Below are 23,686 nucleotides of genomic sequence, written 5' to 3'. Positions count from 1 at the left end.
ATAGAAAGCCCGATAAAAACGACTAAAAAAACGTTAAAAAACAGCCGGAGCCTAACCTCTGCTTGGAGAGTAGTTACTTTGAGGTTTCAGAAACTGTAGTAATCAAGCATCTAGGGCAGAGCTGGGTAGATTTACATTAGATTTAGACATATCAATTAGGGTTATCTATTATTGGTTGCGACTTGTACAGATGGATCCTGTTACACACCCTTTGCAAGTTGATGCTCTTTAGTTTCAACATAACTCTATTGCAAATGGTCGTCACAGTAGAAAATCAGTATGTAACATGATAAAATTCATACTATTACTAATGCAAACTATCTTATAGAATAGAGTGCAAGTCGGGCTTCGAAGCTGAAAGGAATTGATAAAGGCATGTGTGTTTTTGCATAAGTGGTTTTCATACAAATGATGTTTTAGAATCGATCCCTATGATCTTAGCATCTGTAAATCTCTTATTGTACCTGTACAATGGTGTGTAATGTGCTCAAGATTGATCTGGCAGCATCAGAGGTAACTGTAGTACAGCCTGCATTACCGTACTCTCCGTAGTTTGAGATACCTGGATTCATTGCTGTGGATTTTTTGCTTAATAACAAGATGCACCTTCCCAAACGGTCTCACTAAATACCGAAAACAACCGAAAACAACTTGAAATATACCGAAAACAACCGAAAACAACTCGACAAATACCGAAAACAACTCGAAGTCACCTAAAAAATGGGTGAAAACACTTCTCCATCGATCACACGCTGTTTTATGGTGTAAAGCAGAATCCTTATTTTGATCCTTTAGTTTAATCTGGGGCCTCTGTGGTAATACACGTTTGCGGTTTTTCCATATAAATCGATTTGTTATGGCAGCGGAAATGCGTTATAATTGAGCAAGAAATATACTAGATTGTTTTGGTTGCTAGAAAAAAAAAGTGGTACACATTAGCTAAATAGGCAGCAGAATTTGCCAGCAGTAATTAATAAGCAAACCTATTTTCCAAGCAGAGATTTCGTCGTGGTATAGCAGTGACTGCTATTTCTTGTTGTGGCCCCTACCGTTACCTCTGCTTGGAGTTACACAATAGATGTCAAGTAATATAGATATCTATTGATGAGTTTGCGAGTTGACCAAGCAGTCCCCGTTTATAACGTACAGGGTCCGTGAATCTGAATGCGAACATTAATATATTCGAACAGGCAAAGGAGATCGTTGACTTTACTAATATTGTATTAATAACAGGGGTCGTCAAACAAATAAATCCTTCGTAGCCTATAACTCCTGTCCAAAATAAAGTTAAAATTATTAAATAGTAGCCCACTGAAATGATTGTCTGTTGTTTATGGTTGTGTCGAGTTGTTTTCGGTAATTAGTGAAAGTTGTTTTCGGTTGTTTTCGGTTGTTTTCGGCATTTAGTGAAAGTTGTTTTCGGTTGTTTTCGGTAGTTTTCGGTTGTTTTCGGTATTTAGTAAGACCCTTCCCAAATACTTGCATGTGTGGTGACATTCATTTACATGTACTAGTGATTATGTTAGCTCAACATACATAACGGCATAATACTCCATGTACATGTATAAAGAGCTTAGTTAAATGACGGGATGGAAATAAATCAGCTTAGCCTATCAAAGTTTTAATGGATTGCTGAAGAATTTCTCACACTTTCATTATTTGGTTCTGTTGATGTATGAATGAATTAATTAATGAGTGGATGGATGGATGGATGGATGGATGGATGGATGGGTGGATGGATGACTTAATAGCAAATGTATATTATATGAATTACACACTTTGTTACAATTAATAGTTGAATGTACTGATAAAAGCAGATACTCTTGAAACATTTATATCAGAACTGCTTAAAGAATTCAATAAAACACGATTCATATTCAACGATATACACATCACAAAGAAAGATTGAAGACAAAGGATTCGAAGTACACACAGGAGAAGCAAGATACTGACACAGGGTCAAGGAGAAGATTGACACCCATATTGTATGTAGCAGGTCTTGTAAAACTAGTGTAGTGAGTAGCAAAGAAAATCTTGAGTTAGGTAACACAGTTATCATCATTACCTAAAAATGGAAAAATCGAAACTGACGAGGTCGTCGCAAGTCATGACATGTCAATTCGACAGGAAGACGAATCAATGGACGTGCCAGCGGGACCAGGGCCTGTTGGAGTACTCTCCAAGCAAAGGTTGGTGAGGAAAATCGTGACCTTTTCCTATAGCCTTTATTTCGATCAGCCTCCCTATTAGAAAATGTCACGATTTTCCTCGCCAACCTCTGCTTGGAGAGAATGTTGGAGGACCTCAGCCTGAAGAGTATGGAGACGACTTCGAACCAATGACAATGGTTAAATCAAGGAAAGCCAAACCAATACAACGCAAGCAGTTCTACTCTAATTGGTGCCCTTAAAATTTTACTGATACATATTATTACATATGGTTGCGACTGCCACTCTGTACACACTTATATTTCCGGTTGCCCCTCGGTGCACCTACCTGTATAACTGTCACAGACAATGAAAAATTACACACAACTACGGATTCAATTTTGTTGAGTTCATGAAATACAGGTTTTACAATTTTTACGTCTATTTGATTTTGTGAGGTCACCAGTTAACTTTAAGCCGAAAGTATAAATACTAAGCAATTCATGCAAACCCCCAACTGGCCGCCTTTGGTGTCTGCTTCATGATTCTAAACACTAATCAATGTGCAACACAGAAACTAAACATCCGTCAAGGATTGTTTCTTGTCAAAAAGTCAGTTACTCTCCTTGATAGTTTTTTACGAACCTGCCCTTACTGGAAGTCCGTTTTTCCGTCGAAGCAAGCACCACACGAAACACTTCTAATTAGACACCAAGTATTTATATATATTATATGATTGCGATGTAAGTGGTCTTTTGGGCTATCTTGTCAATAGTTTTGTGTGTGTGTGTGTGTGTGTGTGTGTGTGTGTGTGTGTGTGTGTGAATATTAAGTGGTTTTGCTTATGGGATCTCAAATCACTTAACATCGCACAACGCCATGTGACGTCGTTGTCCTGTAGAAAATTGATAAATCAGAGACACCAGTACAGTTCGCCCTCTAGCTGTTTTAGCGTGAAATTCTGTCATATCAACACAACTTGGTCCCTGCCGGAGGCACTGAAAGAAGTGTACAATGTTGTTTTTGAACAACCAACAAAAGCCTGGGTGCCAAACCCAGCGTGAGGCGATACTAATCCCGTCGGACGGGGAAGAGGGAAACATGCGTGCCCTGCTCCCAGAGTTGGCTTTAGCGGACCTTTTAGGTGCGACCGACGTTTATTTGGGGGAAGGGCACTATTTTTAATTTTTTTGCGATTTTGGAAATGGACCATGTTTTCAAATGTCGGGGCAGCTGGATGCCGCAGACTCCAACGTCTGTGAGGGAACTCTGGGAGCGGTGCATATATTCGCACATACGCTTTGGGGCTGGCATCCAAGTTAAAACAATCGTTACATAGCCAACCCCTGTGGAAGCTGTAGCCGCGTGAGAATACATATGCTTACTACAGTGTGACATGCCTGCAGGCCGTGACATGACCCTTCAAGTTGGTAAACCATGTAGCGCAGGCATGCCCAGGCAGGGCTGAGCGCAGCCATTGTCTAACAGAATGATTGACATATTTTGAACGTAATCGTGCAGAACGTGTTGACGCAAGAGAAGGTAAGATAAAGTTCACTCCAAAGTCCGATTGTCGATGGAGCGGAACTTACGCGGTAAATGTGACTCGTCCGAATCCAGAATAACAAACGCTGCAAAAGTTCAATGTTGGTAGATAATAGATAAGATGTATATCAAATGCGTGAGAAAGACAAATACCAAAAACAGCCTTGCTATTTCAGAAGATTTTTATTTCTTGAAAATAAACAAACAAACAAATATCTTGAATATGTTAAAGCCTTGAATCTCAGTGATGATGCCGGAAACCAAATGACAGATGAAATATGATAATTGTCTATGCACCAATAAATTATGTCACAAGTTCTGTCTTTTCATACCAATCTAACAAAACAACGATACTTCAGATGGATCTGTGCGCTTGGCAGATAGTCTTCTGACAAAGAATCATTGTTTTTTATAATGCAATATCATACACATTAATTTTCACGTTTTGAAAACACGTACATTTTACAGTCCTTGAAAATATATACAGCCTTTGGAAGACACAGGCCTAGGAGGAAAGAACAATGTTTGACTAGTATAAATCACCTTGGCATGAAGAAAGAAAGCAAATTCTGTCAACTTAATATCAGATCAGCCATGATCTACTTCATTCGCCGTCAATCGTCTTTTACAACAACTATCATACAACTTCCCCCAGCGTTGTACATCGTCATCCCATTATACATAAAACCTTCTCAGTGACCCTAATATGTGCCATAGCATCTACATTCATGCCAATAAGAGCATACAAAAGCGGAACCTACAAAAGCGGAACCTAACACATTTTCGAAGCAATTGAGTTTCGGTGGGAGGGACTAAAAAGAGGAAGTTGTAAAGCGCATGCCTGCTTCATACTGACCTAAAGGTAACTGCAGGCACTTCTGCTTTTCAGTTATACGCCCGGTAAACATGAACACAATTTAACTGCTTCAACAAAGTAAACATAAAAACAACTACAAAACTGTGTACAGGTGGACTCTCACTGCACTTGGGGGCACCGGTGCGGCACTGCGGGGTTCGTTCACTGCGGCGCTGTTTTGTTATTTTCGCGATTTTTTACAATTTGGATATTGCGTAACACATAAACGTACGACTTAAAAGACAACAAAATACACAAAACGGAAGAAAATTCGTTCTTTATCTCTGAAATTCGCTTAGTCGTCTACGACCGCCGCAGTGCCGCACCGGTGCCGCAAGTGCAGTGAGAGTACACCTTACGTGTGTATAGTGGTAATTAAGTTCTTAAACATTCGGTTTAAGGAAAATGTGTTTGTCATCATGACAGGTTTTCTGGCGAGTGTAAAGCTCGACTAGTACAACCATGTACGCAATTGTTGATCACATTGACTCGTGAGCAATAGTGTCCCTCATAACAAGTTATACAATTTACAAAGATCTCTCGTTTTGTCGGCACCCTATTCAATGATACATTGTCCAAAAGGCGGGATCCTTACTCTGACATAGCCTCTATTAAGCTCCACATGTCGCTGTAAGTAGTAGATATTCGCCAGGTAGACAAATAACACAATTGAGGTGTAAGCCGGCCCCAAACTACAATTGACAAATTGTAGTTTGGGGCCAACGTACTCCTCTGGTGTGCCTTCTGTCCATTTGGCGCCAATATCTACTACGCACAACGACATGTGAAGCCTGGTAGAGGCTACTCTGAAAAAAGAGGTTAGCCGCCTTGCTCTGACTTTGGCTCAGTTGTACCAGCCGGGTTGGTACCACTGGCGGTGAGAGGTGACTTGGTGGTCTCGTTGGCATGGATGCTCCTCATGTCCGATGGACAAAGGGGCGTTTCGTCAGTCACTGACAAGTCAGAAAAAGCTTGATTAGAACATCCATGTCTTTTAAACGTCATTCTATGCTCAAAAAACGAGACAACGCACACACGCACTGACACGCACTGGTTTTGCTTATTGAATGTGGTTAATTTTGATAAGGGATGATCATGAAGAAAACCTAAACATTAAATGAAATGCCATTATAGATATACCATATGCTATATGTCATACTTATCAACTGAAAAATATAAAACAGAAGGTAACTCCTTAGTCACCCACAATCTGATCCTAACTTTTGTTTTTTATCAGTTCCTTTTTCAACTGATGATGATGGTGATGGCACTGCAGAAAGAATTACAACAACTCAAGTTTTAAAGGGAGAGGGAGGTCGAAAGTCAAGTACACTACCTTGAGCAATGGGGCTATGAGGTCGATCATTTGGCATCTCTTTCATCTGAAGATCGGGAGTCAGATCTTTGGGGGAACGCCGTGCCTTGGGCACATCCTGTTGTTCCAACTTGCATTCTTGTTCCTGCTCATCCCGGTCTCCCATCTTCTGTTCTTGGTCCTGTAATAAAAGTGTCCATATTGACTCAATAGGAACGACCCTCCGACGTCCTAGAAAGTGGAAACTATGATTTGGCATATCTCTTTGTCAATAAAATCTCTACAGGGTTCACACCGCCGTGTCTCTCGGGTGAATTAGATTACGACTTATAACATTCCCTTCTGTTGACGACCTATGACGAGGGTTTTGGTCGACCTCGACGATAGCGACCACGTCAGGTACGCCAGATCTCTAGTCTTTATTGAACGAGACACATACCAATCGTGGCAATGATGTATAACATTTCAACACATATAGTACTACAGCTCAGTGATGCACCAAATGACACACGAGGTTCAATGTTAAGAAAAAGATGCTTTCTATGATGTGGAAACGGTTGTACACATACCATTTTCTTGTACTTGGATAGCTCGCGACGTGTTAAGACCAGTGCCACCCCCAAAATAATGGCAGTCAGCAACACGACCCCTGCTACAGCCCCAACTGTACATGCCGCGATAAAGTATGGCTCGGATTTGTTGTCAAACCAATCTGCATGGATGTATGAAAGAAACGACAAGTGAATGGGAATGAATAGGCAACTTAGATGTGCACGTAAAAGCATAATGATCGCAGACCCTGAAACAGCATAACCAGGTTCAGTTGATCTCAAATCTGACTTCAATCAAACAATGTCATTTGCAAGCAACAGCGATGAAGGTTAAGATAAGATATATGTAAAGTTAGTTTGTTACGTGCTTTTAGAAACTGTTCCATCGAACTTTTCATTTCTTGAGCTCTTTACTAATATTTCACACTCCTGGTGACTTGACATAAAATAGGTAAGTTGAGTATAATTGTTTGTAAAAGTATTGTTCCGTCTGATGTTTTGCTTTAAAATGCGACATTCTCTGCATTCGTAGATTGTCTAGATATTGAGGAACTGTGCGTAACCACTTGGCTGTACGTCGCCAGATCGGGTCAAAGGTGAACAAAAAAGTAGGTCAGAGCAAGCATTGCTACGTTTGGTTTGATAGACGATCTTTCAGCTAGATAACCAGAACACAAATTTATCATGACATGGAAAGTTGAGCCTGCCAACACACCACTCCGCCACACACACACACACACACACACACACACACACACACACACACACACTCACACACACACACACACTCACACACACACAAACACACACACACACTCAATCTCTCACACACACACATACACTCACACACATACATACACTCTCTCTCACACACACACACATACACACACACACTGCTCAATAATCCTCCTGCAATAAAATGCATGTATTTCCTCACGGATATCCTATCACAGGATAAATAAATTGGCTATTGCATTTTCGTGAGGCAAACTCCCTACTTCTGAAAAGCAGAAATTGATACAAGCCAGGATAATGAACCTTGGTCTTTGCAATGACCTCGTGTTACCACGTAGGGCGGCGACGTCTTTGTGTTAGTCATTGAATACAACTCGTCTTTCTACAAATAGATACAGGTGAATAAGTTGGTCAAACGGAAGAGGAACCACTCTGTAACTTAGCTGACTACAGCAAGGTTCATACCTGGGCACTTTTCTCGGCAGTCCTCCTGGCTGTCCCTGACCTGGTCACAAAGCAGCGAACAGGGTTCGCAACTATATGTGGCCGAGTTGTAATAGGTTCCTCTGTTGCACGGTGAAGCAGTGCCGACTGGTCCGGCGAGTGCTTGCCATCCTCCGAGCGCACAAATGAGCACACCGAGGACTGCTGGAATAAAAAATGTATTCATGATTTACACAAGGCCGTCAGCCATTTGGTCTGCCTTTCAAGAAATACAGACGTACCACTGCCAAAATGCCTTCGGACATGTACTTGTTCAAGGGGAATGCCGAGTTCCACTCCCGCGGGATTCCCCTCTCGCGTAATTCCCCGACATCTGATGTCATGTACGGTACTTTCCACCTGTAGAAATCCCCCAGCGGGGAACAGGCTATAACCTGTCCGATCCACTGGTTTTCCCCTGTTCTTGATATCAATGAAACTTTGTAGCACACAATTGTAACGGGTACAGTGTGTAGCAAGTTCATGAGCAGTACTAAACATCAATAATACTTTTTTGTATAACAATACCAAATCGTTTTATATAACATAAGACTAAACGCTACATGAACGCTATTTTATCTTTAATGATTCAATCTATACATGAACAATGGCCTCAGACTATTACCTAGCCACGTTTTGTCTGCTGTCAAAGCGTAAACAAAGACAACACAATGTGTAAGAGCAGAATCAGGACGATAGAAAAAGGGCCATTTTGGACTACAATGTAGAGTATGTGTGTAGTTACGCAGGGGATTCCCATGACCATACCTGCTCAAATAACCCCACCTGTGTCTGTCAACAGTATTAGATTACTTCTTTCTCAGTAGAAAACATTTCACGGCGGACACTTTGATCACAATTGTTTACCATTTCTACATCACTCAAGGTTTCCTACAAACAATGGAATAAATCATTAAATGTTATCAGTAAGTGTGTACAAGTGTGTACATGTCTCGCCTAATTTGGACGTTTTGCGCCGGAGGCAATCAATAATCCTATATCGTGTTTTTGCCCGACGTCGTAAACCCATCAACCTTCGTGAAAAACGAAGTTGATTAAAAAATCTCAGAATTATAGGGTCCCATAGCTAGATTCCTATTTCGCTGACTGAATTCATCTACGAGACCGAGTTGTTTGTGGTGATGTATTGATCCTCGGGACGGCTGGTGCCATAGTCTGTTTGACTTAAAATTTGTTTTGAGCTCGACCATGGACACATGCCAAATAACCTGCACAGCAGAATAATAGCCAACACCTATGCCAACACGTACAACGCCCACTTCGCACGTACTCCTATCTGGGAGAAAACTAACTTACCATTGAGAGACAGAAAATACGCCTGGACAACGGTTGATCTGTAACGTTACTGTTTTGTATATACTGCAAGTCGTAATTATAATGTCTGACTTTTCAACAGTAATGGATTGCATTGATAATATTAGTTTTAATACCTCAGCTCGTAAGGCTATGGTTCAAATTCATTGATGCTATTTGAGAGATGGGGTTAACTAAAAGGATTCCTTGGACTAATTTCTCTCTAAGAGCGGCGTGACAATAAACCGAATACCATGCTGATAAATAAGTTAACCTACCCCAGTAATTTAGATTGCGAACCGTCCCTTTGAGTTCGCAGCTCACGTTTTTCTCCGCGTGATCAGGGGAATCCCCTTATGCAGCAAAGCTTCTAGAAAGTTCTGAAATCTACCGTTCAGTCTAGAAGCTTCCGAATCGTCTTGGTCTGCTATACCGGACCCTAACCCAGCACAAGCTCGCTTTTGGTAAGTTTCGCTACGTTCTGTGTGAAACAGCATGTCTCTATGCCTTGATTTACGCTACCTTTAGTCGACAGGTGTTTTAGGGGTGACGTCGGACTGTGTAAACAGGTTTTGTTGCCAAGATCGGTGTGCAGCTGAACAATAGCCATGTACTAGTATTACGTTTCATGCAGGATGTGAAACTAAGAACACGGATGCAGGATATGAAAGTGAGAACACGGATGCTTATCAGGAGTACACCTGGAGCACTTTATTTCTGGCCATGTATGATACCAGCGGGTATGGTAACAATATTGCTGGGCCGTCAACAGGCTGACACTGGGTGGCAGTGTTTGTCAGCATACGGAAGAAATTCCAAATCTGCTTTCGAGCAAAGCTAAATATGTCAGCCATATTGCCCGTACATTTGCTACAACTAACGTTCTTGATAACATGGAAGTTTAAGCTTTCGAGACATTATAACCATGTCAATTATAAAGACAAGTATACATGTAAGAGGCCAAGGGTGTCGGTCTGTACGTAGTCCTTGGTATCAAGTAATTGCTTTCACAGAAGGAGGTGACATTTTTGCTGGCAAATAGTTTTTAGACTGGGCGCGGGTTGCACTATAGTTTAGACAACATAGACAGCAGATAGCCGTCAACGCCCTTGGGTGTAACAGAGCAACAAGGCCGAGACCAGCAGCGTTAAATTCAGATCACGGTCGATAACGTACATTTGTTCAGCTGCGGTGGGTACTGGTAGAAGCCTGGCAGGTGGCTCGGCTGTTGATAAAGGTCTTGTTGTAAAACTTCTATAAAAATTGAAACCTAGCATTTGAAGAATTGTGTCATTTCAATTTCTTCGGAGTTTGTATCCACACACACACACAAACAAACAAACAGAAGCACTGTGTACCCGATACGCGTGATCAGGTCCATCAACAACTGTTACAACGGGGGTTCCCATGACATAAACCTTAGCTGTGTCAGCGTATAACGGTCATTCTGGAAAGAAAACAAGATAAAGTCGGTCGCAATAAATTACGGCCACACAGTTGTATTCTCAAGTTTGAAAACGACAAAGTACGGTCTCGGGTCAACATTAACTATTAGGGTTTTGAATCCTGTGTGTGTGTTCTAAGGCAGTGTTATCTGAGAGGACTTTGTTGAACGTAGAACCAGAGGTGAGTCTTTTTGGTAACATTTTGCAAACTCAGCTTGTATTCTCAACTAAATGCTTGCATATTTCAATCGACACTTTCACTCAACAATATATGGGTACATTTTTATGTAAAAGATTATAGCTGTGTGAGGAAAGGGATAAAAAGATGAGGTACAATATGTCCATTTGTTATCCGATAAATATTTAACGTTTTCTAAGTAATCGTGGTAGAAATGAGGCCATGAGTTTTGTTTTAGTTGGCGCGATTTCAACATGTCAATACCTTCTGCTTTTCTCGATAAAAAGTGCAGTGGTAGGTGTGCGCATTAGTAGTCAAAAGGTTCCTGGTTCTGCGTGCGGTGGATTTTGCATACGCAGCTAAATACATTGCTGGTAATACGCCAAAGCCGAATTAAAGTGCCTAACTTAAAATAGATAAAAATTTAGTTCCTGTCTTGTTTAGACCATGCTTTACACATATCCAGACGGGGTTTGTTTATGTTTCAGGGGCCTTCACCTTTGACATATTACTGACAAATCATTTTGCTGCGATTGCGCACTTAGAACCATGAACCTCCTTATAACTTTAGCCTATAAAGAAGATTTCGGTTATTCGGTTATGCATAGGCTTTCCTGTAGCTTTGCACGCAATTGATACCTAATATTACACCTGTCATACTGCATAAGCCCTATTGTTGCTATGTGTCCTGTGCATGTTCATGAATGCGTTCACAAGGTATTGATCATGATGTCAATCATTTGCTTGGTAGGGGGTTATTTGCGATAATTACACTGTACTTTGTTTGACTCCCACGGTTCACTGTCACGTCGCGGTGTCTGTCAATAAGCCAAATTATGTCTAAAGGAAAATGGGAAGTTCCAAAAGTGAGAGCAATTTCATGTTAAAATGGAACATATATATATATGTTATAGTTTCGACCGCTTGCTAACATTCATATGCACCGTTAAAAGATGGGATATACTAGTGTTCCCTGCGAGTGAAATGCTCTCGACGCGTTTTGTTAGGAATCGAAGCCTGTTGTGTTTGTTATATTTGGGTAGATATAAGTTTGACACGCAGTTCTTTAACCAAATTTTCTTTTGTTTAATTTTCCTCAGGAAGCTCTACTGGCTACATGTTCTACGGTGTTCCCTTTTTTCTTATTACCCTTCGAAACGAAATTTTCTATCATCTAAAATGATCAGATAAAAAGACCCGCACTGTCCGTTTTTTTCACATATACTCTATTCATTTTACAACTTATCCAAATATATTTGCGAAAGTTCTGATGGTAAATTTGCACTTACTGTAATATGTTTCTATGGGCCTTCTGTCTTATTGCCTTTGGAAACAAACTTTTTGTTCACTTAGAATGAATAAATAAAAAGACCTGCACTAGTCCCAACATATAATGCTCCGTTCAATTCATAAGTTATCCAAATGTACTTACATTCTAGGAAAGAAAACGTCTGACGGCAAATTTGCACTTCTTGTAGTATGTTTCGTGGCTTTAATTGACATCGTTGTTGTTGACTCCGCTAAACCTGCAGAAGTTAATAATGGCACACAACAGGCAGCGAGAAGGGATGGCTTACTCGCGATCGGTTGACCCGGACATGCCGGTGTCAACCGCGAGTGTGGTGTTGCCTGTGTCGTAGACTGATGTCCATCGCGTACCAGCGGGTCCTGACACAGATACTCCATCACCGGGGGCATCTGTACCAGGATCCGACGACACGCAATGCACATCAGCCTACGACGCAGCTGATACCGCACTCTCACAGTATTCACAAGAGCTAGTTAGGTTAGGATCCTTTTCTTCGTGGCCGGTGGATCATTCAATAGAGCCGAGGACATTAGCAAAAGCCGGTTTATATTATAGTGGAGAGAGTGATGTGGTAGTATGCTTCAGTTGCCATGGGCAGTTAGGTGGCTGGAATGATAGAGAGTCACCCACGGAAAGGCATTATCGAGAGCACAAAGACTGCGCCTTTGCCAGAGAACTTTTCGAAAAAGAGAGGGAAAGTAAAAAATCGTTTGACTGTGCCGATTCATTGATACGACTGCCCGAGAACCTTCATTGTACCGACTCTTCATTGTCACCTTTTCAAAGAGAAAGCGTTTCTCCATCATCAATAGATGACAAAAAGAAGCATGAATTCATACGCACGGATACGTTTTGTGAGAATTCCCGTAACATGTCGATGCAATATGTGCGGGGAAGGGCAAACGATGCTGACCACGTGCTGCCGTCTTCTGGCACATCAAAACAAGGCTACTATAACGCCTCTTTCATACAAACTAATAACATGTCAGGTCAGAAAACATGGACAGGTGCGGGTTCAGTTTCTGTTCAAATTTGTGGCCCAAATTGTCCCAAAGATTTGAACACTGAAATTCACCGAATCCACACCTATTTCGGATGGCCAGATAACGTCCCTGTCACCCCTGGAGAACTGGCTAAACTTGGCTTCTTCTACCTGGGTGTGAGGGACAAGGTGGAGTGCGCGTTTTGTGGAGGGGTGCTTCACCAGTGGGAGAGAGGTGACGACCCCGAGGTGGAGCACAGAAGGCACTACCCACACTGTCCCTTCATGCGGAACTGCGCCACTTCAAATGTGCCACTACTCGTAGGCTCCGACCATTGGACATCCCAAACCCAAACATACGGACAGATGAATGACTTCGCAGGACAAGGGCAACCGCAAACCAGGTATAGCATGCAATGCTGAAAATTGGTCTTACTCAGACCAAACAGGCTCTTTCTCAGGCCTTCTGTATGAAAGATTAATAAATATCTTGCCTTTGATGATAATACACATTAACCTTATGATGCTGCTGTTACTAATTTCAATACCAGGTCCATGCATGGCCGGGTGGAAGGTGTGACTTCCGAACCAAGGAAACGGGATGCCCCGAAACACCCCGAGCTAGCGTCAGAAGAGATGAGGTACTCGACGTACTTCCGATGGCCACTGTACTGCCCCATATCACCGAGGAAGCTAGCCCAAGCTGGTTTCTTCTACACATGTAAGTGTTGCCTGCTGCTCTTTAGCTCACTTCAAGAGACCTGACCGTAATGTCGACATGGCAACCTGAAACATTATGATAACTTTGAAATCTCTATTGGTGGCAAATAGCAATAACTCATTTGAAAGTCTGACAATACAAGGCCCATGGAAGTCTAACATGACAAAGGCAATGGTGTCTCTTTCTCACATATAACAGGAAGTCTTTCGCTACAGACATAAAACGAAGCTAAAGATTGTATAAAACGCTTGCTGTATTTCGGGTTTCTACGTAACAATGCCTTTGTTACCAGTAAATTACGTGTCTTACTAAGTGATGCACTTTGATACAGATATCGACGACCAGGTCAGATGTTTCTGGTGCGATGGCGGCCTGAAGGACTGGCAGGCTGGAGACGATCCGTGGACTGAGCACGCGCGCTGGTACGGGGAGGAATGCAACTTCGTCTTAGAGACGAAAGGTCTCCAGTACGTCCGCACCATCAAGGACAGTTTCCCAACACTCGCACCACAGGTAGGTTCTGCAGAAAAAGGAATTCAAACGTATTGCCTCCATCGACAAACTTTTTTCAACTTAATGTATGATCAAACAAACTGAAAGCTTTTTGTTTTCGATTTAACGCCCCATCTATTATCTAGAATTCAAAATTCTTACTTCCATCGGTAGTATTTGTTATGAAGAAATTTACCTGACAACTAAACATCTCCTCATCGATTTGGTAGGTCGGACACGTCACAGACGAGCAGTCCTGGCAACACCAGTACATTGGAGGCGTCCCCCTGTCCGTAGGGGTAGGAGAACATCAGCAGAACCAGAACAGCAACCAACACAACCAGTGTGAAGGGCTTTTCACAGACGCTATGGACTCAAGGGTAGTTCGAAACGTGCTAGAAATGGGTTTTGCCCAGTCGGACGTGGAGACGGTTGTCCGTAGACGACTCAAGGCAAATGGTCAATCTTTTACCACAATGACCGATCTCGTCGAATGTCTGATAGCAATAGAGGAGAATGGCCCCGGCGACGACTGTAGCCAACACGTCGAGGTCGAAGGAAAAAGTGACGAGAAACTTCAAGAGCAGTCAACACAATCAACTGAAAAACCTCCTAACGCCAACGCAGAGTCGCGTGAATATGGTACGACAGAGTTGAATCTTTACAATGACAATCAGTCCTCAGTTATACCTACCAAGTTATTCAATTCACTTCATTTTTTGTTTATTGGTTATATGTTACATAAGATTTCAAGGGTTGTCTTTACCACAAACCGCTACCACGCGGGGTTCTCTTTCCTCTGCATCACCCTTTACCGTAAGGCAAAAGTAGCTCTTGTTGTTGTATAATAAAACACCGTTGGTGGACGACAAACCAAAAGTACTATGTTAAGTGACAATTTTTCTTCCAATGTTTTTAATCTCTAGGAGGTCAAGAATCGGTTGAGCTGCTTCAGAGAAAACTGCAACAAATGAGAGAGGAACGTACCTGCAAAATCTGTATGACAAACGATGCCTGCATGGTGTTTATCCCATGTGGACATCTCTGCTGCTGCAATACTTGCGCCAACACCATGCGCAGGAGAGGATCAACCTGTCCTCTCTGTAGGGCACGTATAAAACATGTCCAACGGGCTTTCCTTGCGTGACTTTGCTGATGACAGCGATACACCGAGTTAGCCTTACAACTGTTGGATATGTTTACGATCCCACGCGCGAGAGGCTTGAAACGGATCAAAGTGCCAAAAGGTTGAAGTTATGGTTGAAGCGATATCAAACTGTAATGATATTTGATGATATCTACATTCAGACGGAAGATTCCATTCTGTCCAAGTAATCGCGTTTAAATCCCTTTTCACTTGCTGCCATTTATCATTTTCTGAAACTATGGACATATAACCTGCAGATAAACAATCAACTGAGGAAGAGACAATTAAGTCATCATGATGGCCAACTGGATCAGTTGGCGGAAATCGCCTCGTCAAAGTGAAGTTCAATCGTACACGCACAACAGCCCAATGCATTGACGGGCACGCGGCGTCTCAGAAGACACTTCCAAGTGAGGTTCAGCCGTGCACGTGTTGCCTGACGAACCGTTTAAATGACGTTGCGTGGCGTCTCAAAAGACATTTCAAGTAATGTTCAACCACCGTGCGCGTGATTGTGCCCCCGGGGCGTCTCAAAAGACATGACATTGTGAGATGCAACCGTACGCGTGATGGCATCTAGCGTAAATGGCTTTCCGGGGTGTCAAAATGACATTTTCGCGTGAGTTTTTTTACCACTTAACTGACATTCCGTGGTGCCTCATGAGACACTTTTAAGTGAGATTCAACGGTACGCGTGAAGGCAACCCACCTAACGGACATTTCGTGGCGCCTCAAAAGTGAGGTTCAACCGTACGCGTGATGATTTAATGGCATTCCACAGTGTCTCAAAAGGCATTTTCACGTGAGGTTTTTTACCGTACACGTGATGACACTCACATGCATACTGACACGTTCCAAAGACATGTTCAAGTAAGATTCAACCGCACGAGGAGTAGACACGGTCCAGGCAATATCACAGACAGTGGTGAGCGCCTGATTGACACATGGGGTGAATTTGACCTGGCCATTGCAATTGGAGGCACAATTTGTGAGGACAAAAACATACCTTGAGGATACATTGCGGGTGAATAGATGAAGAGGGCTGCTGCCTGTGGCTTCATCCTCGTCTCAGTCCACAAACGTAACTGGAAAACAGAGAAACAAATAGACTATATTATTATAAACAACAAATGGACGCGACCCTTGCTCGATGTACGTGTAATGAAGTGCTGTCGTCGGGAGTGACCACAAACTTGTAATTCAGCCTTAGTGCAACTTAAGGAAACCCAAAATTGGAAATAACAGGGCAAGACCGCGGCTTCAATGTTGATGAACTACAATATTCGAAAGCAAGAAAATATTTCAATATAGCACATAAGAATCGTTTTTCTGTACTGCAAGATAAAGGAACTTCAGGAAACTATAACATATTTGAATATAAGGAAAACAACAAATCTGCTTGGTTGTCCGGTGATACATGCAAATAACTGAAAAAAGAGAACAAACAAAAAAGAAGAAACGACTGAGCTCAAAGTCTCCAAGGCTGAAAGTGAGGTGTATCAGTAAAGGGAGAAAGATAAGGAAGTTGAAAAATACAGCTATTAAGGAAAAGAGGCAATTCACATACAACTTGACCAAAGACGCTGAAACATCTGCTCAAAGGAAAGATGTGAAAACAAGTCATATGATAACACGAAAAGCTATGTAGATATAACAACACCAACTAAGACCTACAAGTACAGACCCTTGATGGGTCAGCTATGGTCACAGAAGAATAGGCAAAACTTGAAAGATGGAGGGAACACCACAAACAACCCCATCATGATGTTAAATGCAAAGTCACTGGAGGAGGTTAAGGAACTTAAGGAAGTCACTTATCTAGTCAGCAAAGTATAACTGACGATGGGTATTCTGCCAAAGAATGGGACAAAGGGATTAAAGCAAACCAGGCATTCAATTCTCAGACAAGCATGGAGATCTTCGAAGCGCCAACGTACATACCATGAAAATAAACATTAAACAGGATGTTGGTAGACGACAGCTCTTATCACACACAAGCTGAACATTTCCAAAATAAGTGCTAGATTTTGAAAATCGCGTGGGCAAAAAAGATCTGAAACAAAAACCCTGAAACAAAACAGGCCTTGTGTCAGTGCATCAAGGAATCACGAGAAACTCGTATATGGAGTTGGTTGGGCCTTCGGAAAACATGACGAGAGTTGCATGAAGATGGACACCACAGGATTCCCAGAGGCCGACCAAAGGCAAAAGAAACCTGGAGCAGAACGGTGGAAAGTCAAGTGAGGATTGAGGCGAGGCTTTTCCATAAACATACCAGACGGCGCAACAAAAGTGAAAGGCAGTGGTGGTGGAGAGGCAGTGGTGGTGGAAGTGCTGTCATCTATCTAATAGGACACATGACGGTAGTTTGGAGCCTCCAGCACCACTTGGCACGGGAAAGGGTTAAGTGAGCGAAATCAACCGTATACGTGTGATATTGATGACAAACCGCTCGACTGACTTTCCGTGGTGTCTCAAAAGACATTTTAAATGGGGCCCAACCGTACACGTGATGGAAATGCCTTGTACGGTAAAATAGCAACTACATATCAAAACAAACTCCAGAAAGTGTGGTTTTACGATCCATCAAAACAACAAAGTTTTATTGACGACAAGGGACGTCGACGAACATCAACATCATTACGCTGTATTGTGAAATTGCGCATGCATCATTTGCGATCGGATCTGTTAACGTCTATGTGTTAACTGATTGTGAAGTTAACTGTTTGTTGAAGTTGACTGAAATTGTGAATCACAACATCTATAAACATGCCACATGTACACACAGTTAACTGAGTGAATTGTCATTGTATATTGCAGAACCTCTGCACATGCCATTCGTAAAGGTGCTAAACGAATGCCATTGACCAGATCAACAGGGCTAAGATGTATATGTATATATAAAAATGTTTGGTGATATGAACATGAGAAACAGGATCTTAATGAAGCAAATTATTGTGGTTTTCAATCATCGATATAAGGACTGTCGTAACTATCTTTGACTTAAGTACAATTCTTTTCTACGAAGTAGAAAACCAAACGTAAAGGATTCAGGGGGTCTAGCAGCCACAGGATGACAGGAATATACATTGCCAAGTGATTGCCGAATCTATCTTCTTTTAAAAGTGAATGGAAGATGTCTGAAGTACATGTTACGTCCATCTAGCTTATTTAGTCTTGAGATACCAAATTTAGAAGGCAGTGCTTAATGCCAAATACCTGTCCCTTAGTGCGCAAGCGCACTTCATCAAAGAGATATAACACCACCGTATATGTGCGCATCTTTCCAATGTGACTGCCCTTTTTTCACTCACACAAATGAAACTATTACTACAGGTGGATGTTTCACCATGTTCTATCAGCATGCTCGCATTATTCTTCAGTTAGATATCAATAAGACTTGTGTGTTCACTTTGGTCACTTTGGTCCACAGGAGCACTCTTTTAGCCTGCAAAGGCAACTGTATTTCACATGTCCAAGTATTGTATGCTCGGACCTGAAACACAAATAAGACCTCTCGCCATACTGCTACCTTGTCGTGGTGGGAAGAGTGTGTGGCAAGACCCTGAAGATTCCCTGAAGGCTATACTGGCGGGGGCTTTTAAGGTCCCTGGCAGGTTCAGCCATGCCGGGCAGGTCACAGGTGAGGGGTCTGACGAAAGGCAGTACCAAGTCCTCAGGGTTGGAATAGATATACATGTATACATACATGTATTACGCTCATGGATGATAACCCAGTCCCTTGAAATGCTCGATTACAGAAGTAGCAACAAGAAACTCAGACAACCCGGGTTTACAAGTGTATCAAGTTACGTATTCATCCTGGAATTTGTTGTCACGTGGCGAAAGCCCTTGCGAAGCCACCGACAGGAAGGGTCTTCATGCCAAATCAAAAACAAACATTAGGTTTTTGGAATATGCGTACCATGTATGAAACGGGAAAATCTTACACAAGTAACAGCAGAATTCAAATACAACTAGCATATTTTTGGACAGTCGACTCACTGCAGAACCAGCCCAGGTGAAACAGTTCTGTCCTCAGGCAGAGATAATAGTCGCCACTATGAAGGCCGTGTGTGTAGCCACCATCCTACGGAAGGGAGTTGAAAAACGCCTGACAGAGTGGGAACTGGTCAATTGCAGGCTCATTAAGATCAAACTGAGATGGGAAACAAATCAACTGAACTACTATTATACAATGTTATGCACTGTCATATGATAGCGATGAAGAAAATAAAGATGCGTTTTATGACAGTTACAAGCTGAACTCAGGATGCACCAGGTCATGACATAAAAATGGTGATGGGCGATATGAACGGAAAAGTCTGATATGATAAGTCTGGCTATGGTCCATGGCCGTGTGGAGTCATGAACGAAAACGGAGAGACTGTGGCATTTTTGTGCCAGCCATGACTTTGTAAGAGGTACATTAATGTTGTACCCTATTAGTCCCATGCATGGGCATACATGTTGACCTAGGGGACATATCCACCCCACTTACTCTCTACCACTCAAACGTCATTATGACAATATCTAGTCCAGAACACGAGACAATAAAATCGGAAGTTCCCCTACAGTACCGTAGAAAACCGTTAGGAGGCGTATTATCGAACTTGACATTCGTTTTCCAAACCTATCCACTTATGCATATCACCAAATATCACATGAGACACGTCTACAGCTCCAGGATTTACTAGTGTGCCGGCAACATAGCCAGCCGCTGATACAAGTAGTACCGAAAACATGACCTTAATTCTTGGCAAAGGTATCAAAGTACGTGATGACATAAACATCTCTTCTTGCATGCATAATGATCTCCTACAGTCATTAGTACGATGAAAACGAGTGGGTGACAAGTACATGTAGAAACTTCTAGAACGTATTTTTACTTCACTTACTGAACTCGACACTCACTTTGATGTGGCCCATGACTCAAAATGTCGCCCCAAGTAAAACTGTCGATGACGTCATGGGGAAACTGCAATACTAGTCATATAAAGACGACTCGCTGGTGTTGGTATCTTCTAGTCCTTTTTATACCTGGTGCTGACCGGCAGACTATTACCTAACAAATAAGGTAAGGAAGCAGAGTCTATACAGGTTTCAACTTTTTTATTTTAATTTCAAGATCTGTTCCTTAGATACGTAACCTGGTGACATTGAAACAAGAACTGTGATTCAGTTATCAAAATGGATTTTTTTCTCAAACGTAAGGCCAGTGGGTTATTATTGATACCAGACACTCATCATGTTCGAAAAAAAAAGCTAAAAAATTTTTTTAGAAACTTGAATTCTTTATTCCGCGTAGATCAAAGAGGTTTCAATTAGATTGAAATCATTGCGGCAGATCATGATGCACGTACCACACGTACCATACCATGTCAAGTACAATGTAATCGGAGAGAATGCAGTATATAACGTTATAACGTTAAAGATATAAACTGTTTAACATTTTATCGCCGGTTTTGCATAGCCTTTGCACTAGTCCTACTAAGAAGAAAAAAGTTTTACTACCTCGGTTAATAGAAGTTGCCAATGGATTTGATGGGCCAGAACATTCTGTGCCTGTTCGCTGTCGGGACTTTCCATGTTTTGCCATCGGATGAAGATTACTGTATTTAAACAATGACATCATGGGGAATCCCCTTTGTAATACCCTTTGTAATACATGTACATAGTTGGACTTCTCTATAAGGAATAAGAATTTAGGTAAGAATGGTACTACGGTGTCAACGTAGAAACTATAATGGATTTCAATCGATAATTATTTCACCTCCTCTGTCTTTGCTTTGCTGCATTCAGTACATTAATTGTACATGATTCTATTTACTTACCCCTCTATTGCTTAAAAACTATTTACATTTGACTGGACACCCCTCGTTTTCTGGAATGTAATAGTCCGTTTAACGCTGAAGACTCGACTTCCCTTGGTGACGCACGGTAGGTGATTCAAATTAGCCTTTTTCCCTTGATATTCTTGTCTATCAGAGAAGTAGATTGGGAAATTGATCGCCACATCAAGAACTGTATACTGACGTGGTTTTACGGCGTCTCATGAAAGTTAAAAAATGGCGGTCGGACCCGACCCAATGGCCACGTATGGCTGCTTCTGTTTGTCTGGTCCACACCCGGCCGCCATTTTTGTAGTCTCTCTTTGCACGACGTTTTTCATGACTATATGTGTGGTTGGCGACAACTTAACGTAATATGATTGCAACTTACACCGGCTACATTAGCATTTTTATTCATTTGTTGTAATCTTTCAAAAGATACCCCCGTGAGCTGGCGATTACTGTCTCCGTTGGTCAACTGCGTATGTCAGAAACTGGTGAATGTCTAATTTAATTTATGCAAGACTGAGACACCTGATTGGTCGCGGCGTATTTGTACATGTAACGTTAAGACGTTGATTGTATGCCCAAGGAGGTTATATTCAGACATTAATAACCTCCTTGGTATGCCACAGGGGGTTGCATGCGTAGTTGCCTGTGTTGTCACTTTGGAGTTCTTGGAAAGTTTGAAAGACCATGAAGTTGGCTAAGCAGCAAGGGGCATTCAGAAGTTCAGTACATATGCAAGACAGTGAACTCCGCACCTGTTCCGAGAAATCCGAAGGGTGCAGCGCGCATGCGCTGTGTTTCCGGCCACAGTATTAGATCATAATCTATCATTGTTATGACTTGTAAACAAACACCCACGCATAGTATTAGTCATGACAAAAGCGACCTGTTGATGTTGCAAGTTGTAATGAAACTCCAGTCAAACCTGTATTAGTGGCCACCTCTATAGCCGGTGCGACTATACACGAAAAACGTATTTACTTGTAATACATAGACGATGTTTTTAACATCTTCTATGTGTTACAAGTAAATACGTTTTTGTGTATAGGCCACGGGCTACCCACCTCTACAGAGGGGCCACCTGTCCATAGCGGCCACTTTTTGTCTGTCCCTAGGGTATTTTATCTACAAGTTGCCACCTCTATACAGAGGCCAGCTGTCTATAGTGGCCAAATTTGTCTGGTCCCTTGAGTGGCCGCAATAGACAGGTTTGACTGTAGTATTTTTTGGGGTTGGTTGACTAGTTATGGGGTTTCCAGATTTGACACCACCGACGACTGTATCTATCACACACTGTTGAATTTGAAAGAAGCTGGCCGAAATGTCATAAAAGTCATCTCTATTAAACATGAAATTTGGCACTAAGATGATTTTGAATATTGGAAAAAAACTAATACCATGGGTCTTACTCTTATCATTGTACTCTGTACTATGTACTTTGATTGTCATGTGATATAGAAAGACTCAGCACTAAGCAGCTCGCCCCATGAGTTACAAGTTACTATCCTTTGGAGCCCTCTGATAAGCAGCCACATCAGCAAAGCCTCAGGTAATGTAACGTTAGTGTCGTAGTTTGGATTTGTCGTAGCTGATAATCCTATGCATCTACAATTCCGTGTTTAATTTAACTTTGTCCCATATGTTTGTACATTGACCTCATTTACATTTGGGCTCTATCATAAGTTTTGTTAGTTCAGAGCTGGCTCCCATTTCATTTTAAGTATACTACTTCCATGACTCTTGGTCACTTGTATGTTACAACGTGGTGAATGCCGATGGAGGGAAGCATCACTTAGACATGCGTCACTACCCGTCCCCAGTTACCTTGGTACCTTTTGTAGCATTCAAAACATTGTTTGCTGTACTTTTTTTTTCAACAATGATTAACGTTAAACTTACAAGATCTTGGTTTACTCTATACATAGCCTTCCTTCCAGAATTTCCTTGGCGGCCAGTTAGCAGAACATTGTAGTCCTAGACTAAGGCCGACTTTAGACAGACAACACTTTCATAGTGGTGCGACTGTTGTCGACAACGTTGCCGGCGACGATATTTTTAGGCTGTCTAAAGAGGATCAAAATAGTCGTGCGAGGGTTTTTATGGAATCATCGTGCGACCACCTCGGACCCAGTCGCGCGACCCTTCAGCAGTGGGTCCGCGACTATTCCTCACATGTCTAAAGAAAAATCGTCGCCGGCGACGGGACTGGATCATATGCTGATAAGCCTGCAGCATGTTTTTTTCTATTTGAAAGGGCATTTTTCTCCGTAAATATACATGCAGTCAGTAATGGAAACGTATTTTGTCATCAGAAACTGCCTGTTCCAGCGCAATGCCCCGCCACCAGGCTACATCCTTCATGATACTAGTAGTAATCTGTAATACCACCGGCGGCCACGAACGCCGGGTTTAATTCCAGATTTTCCCGTCTCTGTGTCATTCTTTGTTGGGGACAATGTTTGTTTGCAAGCAAAAGAATAGTAATCTGCTGCATGACGAAAATGAAGAATTCTCCCGCCATTTTTAATTTGCAAGCAAGTGGGTCACGCACGCACGCACCGCAGTGGAATCCTGCGCCGCGGGTGTCCCGCAATACTCTGAACGCATGTCTAAAGACAACCGTGCC

At 42.1% G+C, this 23,686-nt stretch overlaps 4 protein-coding genes across 4 annotated transcripts in view; 3 read left to right on the top strand and 1 right to left on the bottom strand.

Annotated features, from left to right (window-relative positions):
- Positions 1-3,913: 3,913 nt before the first annotated feature.
- On the bottom strand, positions 3,914-8,034 carry LOC118410847. The gene is made up of 4 exons (XM_035812697.1): positions 7,615-8,034; positions 6,433-6,575; positions 5,885-6,044; positions 3,914-5,501 (listed from the first exon to the last, which is right to left on the bottom strand). Exons 1-4 carry the CDS (start codon positions 7,817-7,819, stop codon positions 5,368-5,370), a joined length of 642 nt encoding a protein of 213 aa, XP_035668590.1. The 5' UTR covers positions 7,820-8,034; the 3' UTR covers positions 3,914-5,367.
- Positions 8,035-12,110: 4,076 nt separating this feature from the next.
- Positions 12,111-13,193, top strand: LOC118411783 (baculoviral IAP repeat-containing protein 3-like; the record flags this gene model as incomplete). The annotated part of the gene is made up of 2 exons (XM_035814270.1): positions 12,111-12,155; positions 12,210-13,193. Coding segments are annotated over exons 1-2 (1,029 nt in total), but the record flags the coding sequence as incomplete, so codon positions are not given.
- Positions 13,189-18,197, top strand: LOC118412700 (baculoviral IAP repeat-containing protein 2-like). The gene is made up of 5 exons (XM_035815724.1): positions 13,189-13,264; positions 13,412-13,581; positions 13,913-14,094; positions 14,304-14,715; positions 15,000-18,197. The coding sequence occupies exons 1-5, from the start codon at positions 13,227-13,229 to the stop codon at positions 15,218-15,220; spliced, it is 1,023 nt and encodes a 340-aa protein (XP_035671617.1). The 5' UTR covers positions 13,189-13,226; the 3' UTR covers positions 15,221-18,197.
- Positions 18,198-21,127: 2,930 nt separating this feature from the next.
- LOC118411782 overlaps positions 21,128-23,686 on the top strand; it is a 16,761-nt gene continuing 14,202 nt past the window's right edge. Inside the window, exon 1 of the mRNA XM_035814269.1 lies at positions 21,128-21,160. The gene's annotated coding sequence lies outside the window, so the exon portion shown is untranslated. The remainder of the gene's footprint in view (positions 21,161-23,686) is intronic.

The sequence above is a fragment of the Branchiostoma floridae genome, chromosome 3 (assembly GCF_000003815.2).
Source record: "Branchiostoma floridae strain S238N-H82 chromosome 3, Bfl_VNyyK, whole genome shotgun sequence".
NCBI classification, from domain to species: domain Eukaryota; kingdom Metazoa; phylum Chordata; class Leptocardii; order Amphioxiformes; family Branchiostomatidae; genus Branchiostoma; species Branchiostoma floridae.
Note: the sequence above shows the minus strand (reverse complement) of the source record. Positions and strands in the feature narration are given on the sequence as shown.